Source organism: Cololabis saira, chromosome 2 (genome assembly GCF_033807715.1).
Source record: "Cololabis saira isolate AMF1-May2022 chromosome 2, fColSai1.1, whole genome shotgun sequence".
Taxonomy (NCBI): Eukaryota; Metazoa; Chordata; class Actinopteri; order Beloniformes; family Belonidae; genus Cololabis; species Cololabis saira.
This window is the reverse complement of record NC_084588.1, coordinates 25,701,039-25,713,456: the sequence shown is the minus strand read 5'-3', so window position 1 is coordinate 25,713,456 and position 12,418 is coordinate 25,701,039. Positions and strand designations below refer to the sequence as shown.

The window sequence follows — 12,418 nt, the reverse complement described above, 5'->3', positions numbered from 1 at the left end:
CCTGTGAGCGCCGTTCATTTAGCGCGTGTTTTCAAACAGCCCCCGGCTCCTGCAGGCCTGTTTGATCAAAGCCTCCGTTACATCGACCGATACAAGAACCTCAAGAGGTGGGAAGAAAACACAACTTCAAAGAATTTAAGCACAAAATTACATTCTTGTTATCCTACACTACAGAATAAAGTTGTTTCTTATTTGAAATTTGTTATTTAAGATATTAACTGCAATAAACAGATGGTTCATTTGGAAACAATCATCAAAGACCACTAGTCAGAACATGAAAAGAAGTATATTTACTCCTGCGTGCCTAATGTTTGCTAAAAAAAAAAAAAGTGAATTATTTAATTGAAATCAGACATTTGTTTCATATATTAAAAAATGTTAACATTTCCAGTAGTTAGTGATGTGGCAAAATGAAGTTGATCAAAGAGCACCAGCCTCGTATTTTAATGATGTAATAAATGTTTGCAACTTGGTCATAACAGCATTTTAGATGGGTCAAGCTTCAAAAACCTGTGAGGTGATGTCACTCTAAGGATTTTATTTCAAGTTCAAAGTCTGAACCAGCAGATGAAACATCTGACAACAAAAACAGGGCATTGCCCCTTCAAACCGCAACTAAAACACTGTCATCATGCGAGACTCTCCTATAAATCATTCGAGTTTCGGGGGAGGATAACAGCCTGTCTTTTAACTCAAAGGCATCGTTAAAGTGAATTGGCTTAATGACACGCCTGAGACCGTGCGTTCAGGTCATAAGCTCAGTATTTGTTGCCCACCCATTTTTAGCCATCATATGATGGCTATCAGCTAGAGAGAGAGGCGAGCCACGCTGGGCAGGCAGAGCACAAACGGAGGGGCAAGTCGCTGCCTGCAAGCGTCTGTAGAGTGAAAAGATGAGAGGAATGGAAAACAACACAAACACAGACACTCATGGCCTCCTCCGTCTGTTGAAACATGTGTCACGCTGGGGGTGACTCTTCTCCGGCATTCTAAAAACTAGGCTTTTATTTAAGGATATGGAGTTGGACCTTTTTTGACACGAAGAGAAGTTATTAATAGTTACTTCCGTTTAATATCCCTGACAAACATCTATCCCTACAATCTCCCAAGCTTCTGACAGGAGCCGGCAGGAGAGCACATCTAACCTGAAGATCAAATGTTGGGAGTGGGTCGGGAAGGACAGACACAGCTCTGTTCGCTCTGAAGTTGAGATTAACACCCACATAAACCCAGAGTCCCCGACGTGTACTCAAGCTCGGACTCACAAACATATACACAGCACATGAACAGGATAAACATTTGCACTCAGCGTGTGTTTACAAAGTTACTGCAGTGAAGTCTAAACAGGCGGAAAGCAATTACCTTGAAAAGCAGCCACGTAGCGTGATATCATGGTTTTGAGGGTGGAGCTGGATGTCTGCAGGAGGTTCTGGATGTCTCTCCGGGCCGCCACCTGGTACTTCTCCTCCATCTTTTTAGTGCAGCACGTCAAGTTCTTGGACGTACACACCTGAAGATCTGAACCTTAAAGATTTGAGGTTTCAAGGATTAAAGGATTAAAAAGTAGAAGGGGAGCTATGTTCCCATCTTTATTCCATTTCTTTAATGAGATTTGACAACTGAAGTGTTTATTTCCGATATATTTGCAGATAAGGCAAATGATGCTTTCATATTTAGCACATATTGGATGAACAAACCTTTTAAATCAACCAGATGAAATGTTTATCTAATATTTGTTGTGACATTTAAGTCGTTATTTCGTTAATAAAAGCCTACGGGGAAACCACTACAGCTCTGACTCTCCAGTTTCTGGACAAAAGTGATAAGCTCACCCACTGATGATCGCCACCACAGAAGCAGGTCAGAGGCAGAGCATGTCTACATCATGAAAGATAGATATAAAGCATCATTCAGATGATGCAGATGATTTTTTAAGTCTATATTTGCAAAGGAGATTCATAAAACGTTAGTTGAAAGGTCACACAGACATCTGTCTGGCAGCACACAAAAGGAGCAGTAAAATCAAAAGGTCTAAATTCTGAGAGATGTGGATCAAAGAGCTATCACCTCAGTCGGAGGATGTCTTGAATTTTCCCCTATGAAAATGTATGAGTAACCTGCACAAATCCAGCTGAATCAAAACATCTTAAAGGACACCCAAAACTCTGGAAAGACCTTTCAGAACATGCCCAGGCAGAGTGTGTGCAGACTGTTGCCAGAAATGAGCTCCCTGCGAGGTGCAAGAGCGAGCAGAGCGGAGCGGGCGATGGCACACAAGCTGGAATTCAAAGTCTTCCAGATAAGAGAACATGAAAGTGCCCCAGGTCTTGCTTTTTCAGCCTAAGTGCATCCCAGACCTATTTCAAATCCCCACCTTGCAGACAGGGACATTTTTGGTTGAGGGGAAACTACTCACTTTTCACATTTCTGACGGAAGCTGAAGGCAGTTCGTGAACTCTTATCAAAAACCGGCTGTGTTAAAAGTGGGAAAATCTTTCAGATTTCTGGGATTTCCGGAGGCCGTTTTACACAAGCTTAGACTCAATTATAGATAACCGCTAACATCACATTGAGACATCAACTATACCAACCAGTATCTCCCAGTTTACATTTGATATGCTTCACTAGATTAACCTGGATTAAACTAGGAGAACCTTGATCTCAGGAAAAGCATCTTTCAGTTTGCATTCATGAAACACTGGGGACTCACATCAACACGTCCACAAACCCTCATTTAAGGAGCTTGAGGGGGGACAGCACTTAAACAGAGGTTAACTGGGATGTATTTGAGGTTTTTCTTTCAATTGTATCCGCTTCCACCCATACTGGGTAAATGTGTGGTGCAGTTTATAGGCTGCTTTGTGGCAGGATGGCAGGCAACAGTGCTGGGTTTGATTTATCCAAGAGCAACACAGTCAACGACAGCCCACATCAAATATCCACACCCAGCATTCACCCCTCAACTCTTTACATAGAATTACCATGGTTGGCGTTTAGAAAGCCAAGTGAGCCCGAGTTTACCTAACTTTACACACAATAATTCCCATTTATCCCTACAAGCCACTTATCTGCTGTAAACACCAAGAGGAGGGAGGAGAGTTTCTTTTTAGTCTGGACCAAACAAATAATCTCAGCAGCTTTAGTTTCCAGTGTCATGAGGTTAAAATAGCACCGTTGTTAATCCCATGAACAATGACTGATATGTTTTACAGGCTGATCAGCAAACATGTAAAAAATAAACCTGTTGTATTCATTACATAAAAGTTCAAGATAAAAATAAGTTTATCCTTCTACTACAAAATGCCATACCTTACAATAACTGCACACGCACTAAAAGGTTTTAAAACGCATATTCAAAGAGACCACTATTCTCAAGTGCGACAACAGGACAAATATCATCTCTATGCACAAGAAACTCAACTGGTTATTGGTCAAAGACAGACTCATATACTCACTGTTGATTGTGATAAGAATCATATCTGTTTTAAAAAAGCCATATGATTTGTTTGAAAACCTCTCTTTTAGTGCAGAAAATCACTGTCACAAGACTAGACATGCAACTGTTGGAAATTTTGTACTACCTAAGGTTAGATCTAATGCCATCAAACGTACAGTCCTGTATAGAGGAATGAAAGAATGGAATTCTTTACCCAATCATGTAAAACTCTAACAATAATCAATTCAGAATACTACTTAAAAAACATCTATCCAAGTAATGGTTTCGGTATGGAATAGTTGGATATGTAATATGATTGTTTTAGTACATGAGATATGGTATTATTGCATAGTAGTGTTATTATATAATAGATATGAGTATGTGTGTGTGTATGTATATATGTGAGTATACATATGTATTTTTTTATTTTTTAAGTTCTTTTCTCTAATTTGTTTTCTTTTGTATTGCATTATTTTTGTTAAGACCCCAGGAAGAATAGCTTCAGTTTCTGCTGCAGCTAATGGGGATCTCAATAAATAAACAAATAAAACTATAACAGATAGTCTTCTTGAAATGTTTGATTTCTCTCAAGCAGTAGTTGCTGTGACAATGCAAATGAAGAAAAAAAAACATGTGCATCTGCTGCGCGTACCTGTAACAGGATTTGGAGGCAATAACTGATTTGGTCCAATCCCCCGAAGTACAAAAACTTTCCGCACTTCTTCGCAGCTGCTGGAGCTTCCGTGCAGCGACCGGCAGCAACACGCGAGCAGAAACACGCAGCTCGTCCACGGCGGAGTCATTTTCATACAATCCCCAGTTCAGGCTCCCAACAAACGGGAGCCTCTTTGAAAGTTTCTCTTGTGAACAGACGCCGGCAGGTCTCAGGTGAGTCCACATCCCAGGCTTCAAACACCGGGGCGGGTCACGTGGAGTCCTGTCCTAAACCTAAACCTTTAAACTGTGCTGCTGAGCCAGAGCCGGGGTTGCAGTGAGACTAGTCTAAAGTGGTCCAGGCTGGACCAGCAGCAGAGGCGGTACCGTCCTATTACCTGCCCGAGACTCACTGCTGATCCCCGGCAGGACAGCAGCCCGACAGCGCCATCTACCGGAGCCCCCTGAACGATGACTCCATATTCTTTTCAGTAGTGTCATGTTTACAAGCATCTTTATTTGGGCCCCCTATTCAACCACAATGCCACCCTTAAACCGTAACAGGACTTTTATTTAAAAAAAAATCTACACCATATCAGAAAAAATCATGCCACTTACTGCAACTTGTATTTGTATTTTTGTATTTATTTATTTAGCACAATTAAAAAAAAAAAAAAATAGTGCAAGGAGGGAACGAAGCCCAGAGGGCTTGTACAGAGTTCCACCCCCGTCATCTACTGTAAACATATGTACAAACACAGGAAAACTCTAATTATAAACATGAAAAGAAAACAAGGATACATAGAGAATACATTGAAAAATTAGGACATGAGATGTTTTTTCAGCAATTTTTTGAAGGATATAAATGACAATGTGGACCTCAGAGACATATCTAAATTGTTCCAGAGTTTAGGACCTCTAAATGAATTAAACTGATGAAAAGATGTTCGACAGAAGGGTAAATGTAGATTGACACTTCCTCAGATATTTTCAATTATAGATCTACTGACAACGCGGTTCCACCCAAATTTGTACTCAAAGCCAATCTTTCCTAATGTACAACATTTAAGACTCCAATTTGAACTGGAATAAACTTAATTCCAACATATCTATAGTACGTGTATAAAAAGTCAGGGGTATGGTGGAGCTTACCCTCTGACAAAGTACGTCTTATTACATTTACATAAGAGCATAACCAAATAAAATGCAGGATTTAGATATACAAGAAATCTCCTATGCCGTATACATTTTGTTAACCACAGAATTTAGAAAATTTAAGATTGCAGCTGCCATGAGGCATTAAGACTATTGCAATACAACAGAGCTTTCATCTCTAGTACGTTGTTTTTGTAGTAAAAAAAAAAAAGCTGTAAATGGGAACCAACTTCATACCGAAACTGTTGTACCCATGAACAATTCAAACTCCCAAACTAAAAGCTACCCAAAATAAAACACCAGACATTTAAATTTCCATCCCATTTATTTATGTTGTTCAAAGAAAGTCAAAACTTTTATATACAGAATAAAACTTAACAGCCAACCAATGTGACAAAATGTAAAAAAAAAAAAAAAAACATTTATCTCATTCAAGTAAAACTTTACAGGTCAGTGCTACAGAGCAGACCTCGATAGTGATCGGCCTCATCTCCTCGCTCCTTTACAGGCCGGGACAAGTGCAATACCTTCAAGAGTACAGCATTGCTACTAATCCCCACCTGCACAAGAGAGGACATCAACATGTGCAAATACCCGTTCACGATGAGAAGCAGCACTACTCCGTAGAATAAAGCCCATCAACGTAGTCAGTTTTGCATGGATTTGCACAGCAAACATGTGTTACAGCTGAATGCAAACCAGCAAAACTGACCATGCGACGGTCAGCAGATTTGTCCTCGATTATGCACGTCAGGCTCCAGAAAAGATACAGTTAGAAGTACTTCAAGTGCTTACATTGCAGTAGATCGAGAGAAAAACACTACCTGCACTATAAGCACTTTAGTACTGCGAAACTGGGGTCATTGGATGGGAAATGGCCAAAACTCCTGGTTTGTAAGCAGTGTGTGTATACTCAGGTTGTGTTTGATGTGACACCCCCAAAACCAAAGATCTTAACAGGAGGAGAGCAAGCAGGCCACCATCAGTTTTGCATAGATTTGCACAACTCATTTATTCTTGTAGTGCAACTATGCAAAACTAGCAGAGAACTGCGAGATGTTTGAGCCCAATTAGAAATTAAGAATGGTCTGGTGGTGCATATCACAGCCCCTTATGCCAGAAGGAGCACTTAGGGCAGTAGGTGCTAGTCTATTTCACTATCTGCACTAGATGCACCTTAGCACAAAGACAGTACTTCAAATGATTACAACATCAACAGAACCTGCACATCAGTGTCATGGTATTGCTGTAAGTGCCTCCACTGCAGTAGGTATTGCATTGTACTACCTGCACTGTAAGCACTTTGACAATACACAAGACAGATTACAGCATCATCGCCCTCCAGCACCACAGGGAAGGTGAATCAAACTACTCCACGTGTGGGATCATGCAACTTGTGGTTGATCTGAAAGAAGACAGGGAAACAGGGTAAACTCATTAGGGCAATGAATAAAACACATTTTGTTAAAAAAAATGCAACAAGTTAAATCTCAAGCCTGTTAGACGAATTTCAATAATCAACTTAAAAAAAGGTTGCATTTTGGCGGCGGTGGAGCATCGTGGAGGCCCAAACACGGTCCACGGCTCATGCGAGGAGCACGAGGTCAGTGAAAACATGAATGAGCAGAACCTGCGGCCCGCGGCCGCCGCAGCGCAGGGACGCATGCGCAGACGGACTGTTGTTCACCCCTCCCCCACCGCTCTAACATGGCGCCTGAAGTGCGCCAAGCTGAGCCGACCACGCTCCTCCAAACCCGGATAAAACCACACCGTCAAAACCCACAGCTGTAACCGTGTGGCCAGAGGGAGAAAAGACACAGTCTGGCTGTTATCTCAGGGGGTTTGAGGGGTCGGGGCAGCGGGGACCGAGTATTTATGAAAACATGTCCAGCCATGGCCGCAGGAGACACGGTGCATGGTGGAGGAGGGAAATGTGATGGTTGGAAATAAAAGGGCTTGTACATTAACGGGAAATAAACCCAAAATAAGAGTTTAAGACGCTCTCCAGCCCAAACCCAAGCACAAAAATGCTTAAAAACAAGCGTGCACCACGTTAACCCCGTTGAATTCATAGTATTAACTCCCATCTATTCAAAACGCCCGCTTTTATGTTGTAATGTTCACCCTTTCCACGCCGTAGCAACTCTTTAAAGCCTGATTTATGCTCCCGCGTTAAATCGACGCGGAGCCCCTACGCCGTAGGGTACGCCGGTGCCTCTGCGTAGCGCTCTGCGTCGGTGTGACGCGGTACCATGAATCACCTTGCGTGTACGTGGTGCGGCTAGGCTAGCGGGGCTAGCGCGGCCTGCAGCTGCCCCATGTGCTGCTGCTTTGTTCTGGTACTTTAACTCTCACACAGCCCAGCCCGCACACAGCACAGAGACACCAAACACCCACGATCACAGCCCCGGTCCCCCCCTACGGAGGACGGTGCTCACACCGGTGCTGGGTGTGTTTAAACCCCGGGATTGGAGCAAAAAGACCCAGCGAGCTTTTCAAATCTCCCTCGATGGCGCTGCCATGCGCCTCACGTAACACTGTTTTCATCGCCTAAAAACCCTATTTAAGACTTAATGTGCAGCTACCACCGCCGCATCCTTTAAAGCATTGCTGAAAATTGGTTAAATAAACTACAATAAAACGATTTCTATTCTCCTTTTTTAAAAAAAACAGGGAATAAAGTCCCAAACCCCGATAAACACGCGGCTTGCTCGGCAACACTCACCAGCAGCAGAACATCCACCATCTTCTCATGGTCTCACCTCCGACAAACACAGACACACTAACACCGAGGCTCTCCCGGAAACTTTTACCAGAGGAAGCACCGCGGAGTGGAGTCCTAGTGGGTTCTGGAGCAGAAGTGTGGCCCAGGAGACGCTGTTTAAACGCTCTGCGGGCTGGGAAAGTGGCGCGAAGGCGACGGTCGGTGACCATGTGGGTGAATGAAGGGCGGCTCCCGCGGAACGTAAATATCTGTACAACCCCCAACTCCATTAGCATACATACACTAGGAGCTGCCCACTCCAGACCAGCCTCCACGCTGCTGCTCTGAAACACAAGCACATCAAACCTGCCTTATTACAAATAAAACAAACTAATGCATGCACTCTTTATGGTGGGGTTTGAGTTTTGGAGGGGAATGAAAGCTTGTAAATGTAAATGAAGCTGAATGGGGAAACTTAATCTCTGAGCACGGTTTTATTCTTCAGCTGCCTCTTTTGTTAACAGGAAAACTTAAGCAACTGACCTGTTGCTGCGCCACAATTAATTATAATTAGCCAAATTTGACTTGTTTTTGCCTGTCCCTGTGATTTATAATTTTATGTGTACTGTGATCCGTATAGGAAAATTAAATTAAAAAAAAGGGATATTTTCACTCATCTTTTTTTTTTGTTTCATATTTTTTGCAACGAACATGGTTATGTGCACCAGATAATTTACATTTACATACTTTTTAAGAACAAATAACGATAACACAAAACAAGACGAGATACACAATACAATAAAATAGACATAGTCTATTTTTCTAGTCTATGTATGAAATAATTAACTGGGCACATAAACATAAGGATAGACAAAAAGTAAAGATCTTAAAAAAAAACAAGTAAAACGAAAGAAAGAAAGAAAGAAAGAAAGAAAGAAAGAAAGAAAGAAAGAAAGAAAGAAAGAAAGAAAGACATAGTCTATTTTTTCTAGTCTATGTATGAAATAATTAACTGGGCACATAAACATAAGGATAGACAAAAAGTAAAGATCTTAAAAAAAACAAGTAAAAAGAAAGAAAGAAAGAAAGAAAGAAAGAAAGAAAGAAAGAAAGAAAGAAAGAAAGAAAGAAAGAAAGAAAGAAAGAAAGAAAGAAAGAAAGAAAGAAAGAAAGAAAGAAAGAAAGAAAGAAAGAAAGACAGAGTCTATTTTTCTAGTCTATGTATGAAATAATTAACTGGGCACATAAACATAAGGATAGACAAAAAGTAAAGATCTTAAAAAAACAAGAAAAAGGGTGTGGGGGGGGTTACGTTGTCGCAAAAAAGTCCATAAACGGTTGCCATTTATTATAGAATTTGTTCAAGTTTCCCCTTCTTGAGTTAAAAATGACATAACCTCATTAATCCGCTGTGTCTGGAACGAGCTGTCATTTTCACTCATCTTATTCAGAGAATAAATATTTTACAGTTTTAGTTTAGGATCCCCATTAGAAGCACACAAATGTGCCTCTAGTGTTCCTGGGGTCCTGAACATAAAAATACAGTACAGTGCAGTCATACAGTGAAAAAACAACAACAACAAAACCATCAGACAGGCTGCACAGACCTAAAATGATAAAAACATGCATTTGACAGTAATACAGATAAACAGTGAAGAAAATACAGACACTTTAAAAATAATTAAGAGAGAACAAAGACAATCAGACAGGGCTGATTGTATAACAGACAATACCAGACACAGAACATACGGACAAATAGTATAATCCACAGAGTACAAACAAATAAACTAACATAAACAGAAAGACATAGCCACATGTGAGGACATACTTCTCTTAGTTGGTGAGATATTCTTTGGGAAGTTTTTTGAAAGTTATTTTGTTATTTACAGTTTGTTTGATATGTTTAGGCAGATAATTCCAGAGAGCTATTGATCTATATATGACAATAAGCTTGCAAGAATTTGTTTTTGGAGCTGGGAGCGATATATGACCAGAGGCAGCGTCTCTAGTGCTGTAACCATGCTCTGATGTCATATAAAGTCATATAAAGTTTGTTCGTTTTTGTTTATTTCGAACATGTATAAAAAACAAGAAAAAAGATAAGAAAACAAATACAGGTGTGCATTCCACCACATAAAGAAAAAAACAACGACATCAAAACACATATTTCAGTTACATGTTCGAAAAGGAGTGGGAGGAAGTATAAACGTATTTAATCCCACCCCCTTTCCACAACTAAACATAAATTATATGTCTGTATTTACTTTTTATGCTATACACTAATTTGTATAAATATATATCATTTTTACAAAAATAACCTGTTTAATACCAGATGTAAGTTCTATCATAAATATAATATAAAGTAATTTATATATTGTGTTCTAGAGCAGCAAAAATATGGTGCAATGATTAATGCTATAATGCATTTTAAACTACAACAAAATCATGTATTTTAGCAGCACTCACATCAAAAGAATAAACATTATTTTTGCAGTGAAGTTAATATATGAACAATTATTTATGATGTCCGTATAGTCCTTTAAGACAAAACTGAGTAAAAGTGGCATCAGAGTGTTGGTGACATAACTTTTTAGAAGGATGTTTGTAGTTTAATGATTAACAGAACAACACGATTTGTATTTTAGGTGCTACCTTGATTCAACTGCAAGTTACTTACAATAACTTCCCCCAAAATTGCTGATACTATTATTATTTTCAAAGTAACTTTAAACAGCTGTTTCACATCAACTGAAATGATAATTTTATGTCATGAAAATGTAAGCAAATAACAGGATACTGATCAGAAGTTTTTGATGAATTAATAAGTTGTTTGTAATTGTTTATTATTTTAATTAAACTTGTCTTTACATATAGTCTTTGAAATTTGTGTTTTTTGCCTTCAAACTATTTCAAAGCCAATTTTACCCGATTAAACGTTCAATAGAGTTGTTTTAAAGGTTAAACTTAAAACAGTTGTCTAAATTCATTAAGTTCATAACATTTCAGTTCCTAATACACTCATATTCTGGTCCTCTTTTTTTCTCAGATTAAAAATAAACTAGTTCATGTTTCAGAGATTTAACCAACAATATAAGTAGTTGCTGCAATGTTTTATAGCTATTTTCTCCATCTTTAACAGCAAACTCTTTGTTACTAGCAGAAGTTTTATAAAAGACTTCTTCCATCTTTTCCATCATTTAAACAATTTGATTTGTGCACAGTGAGATTTAGGTGGACTGTGTTGATTATATGAGCCCCTAAACTTTGTTGTTTTCTGCTTTGTTTTGTGTTTAATTTTGTTTCTGGATCAGATGCAGTTTGAAAGATTATTTTAACATCATTGAGGTCTTTTTCTATTTCAAATCTACAATGTTTTCATCTATGTTTGAACCATTTTGAGCTGCAGACAATATAGCCACTAATGGTGGGGCATAATTGTGGAAAATGCCACAAATAATGTATTTATATAATTTGTTTAAAACACATTACAAAATCATTAGCAGTTCTGTTGCTCATTAAGCATCAGAAATACACACAGCACACCTCTAAACCTTCCATGTGATCTCACTTAAACAATTATTTAGAGTCCAAAGGAATTAATTTCCTTTTCCTTTATGCGTTTTTTCCCTTTGTGCTACAATTATTTTTAAATACAGAAAATACAAAAATGTTTTAATTTCTCCTTCTATAGCATAAATTTACAGGTGAGCGCCTCATGTAGCTTTAAAAACAAATAAAAGAAAATCCATCCAATGGTGTCTTTGTTCATTGCATACATATGTAAAAACTGCTCAGTAAATTACAAAAGAAGCGTTTTTACAGACTTTTAATAATGGAGTTTAATAACAAAGACACTGGGGATAATCTCTTCAACACTCATATAAATGTATTCTTTTTCCACTATTTTTCTGAATCATGAGCCAGTTAAGAAAATAACAGAGGTCCGATGAAATGCATCTACAGGTCACATATATTAGTCAGGCACTTTAAACCCAACTGTGACTCATCTTCGGAAGGACAAATTCGTTTTTCTCTTTGAAATACTGTATGTTGGACTGTGTGAATTAAAGCACATATCTGAAAATGATACCATATCTGAGCTGGCCAGCAGAGGGAACTAGCAAACTAAATACTGTAGCCTACTATAAAGAAATGGTTGTTTTCAACTGTAAGAGGAAGGGCTTGCTGCCCTATCAGTGGAGTTTCTGTTGTCTAAAGTTGGCTTTTATCGCAACCGATGGAGGGCTCATGTCCCAGCAGCTTACACACTTCCACTTGTGTGATAGTGATGTTTTATAAACTGTACATCACCAGAAGGTCCTCTAATAGGTGGTTATTTTTGGTCCACTTTATAAAGTCTTGCACATTTTATCTCAGCTTTAATCCTCCGTCTTCGGACTGACCAATAACCGGACAACCTCTCACCATGACACCAGAATAGCAGCTCTTCTCAACTCCTCTGGGCACAC

The 12,418-nt window shown here is 39.2% G+C and overlaps 1 protein-coding gene across 1 annotated transcript in view; it reads right to left on the bottom strand.

The window, feature by feature from the left end:
- gpc5a (glypican 5a) overlaps positions 1-4,431 on the bottom strand; it is a 195,862-nt gene extending 191,431 nt beyond the window's left edge. Inside the window, exons 1-2 of the mRNA XM_061741683.1 lie at positions 4,089-4,431; positions 1,363-1,524 (exon numbers count right to left, since the gene is read on the bottom strand). Coding sequence (XP_061597667.1) covers positions 1,363-1,524; positions 4,089-4,245 — 319 coding nt within the window. The 5' untranslated portion in view covers positions 4,246-4,431. The remainder of the gene's footprint in view (positions 1-1,362; positions 1,525-4,088) is intronic.
- Positions 4,432-12,418: the final 7,987 nt, after the last annotated feature.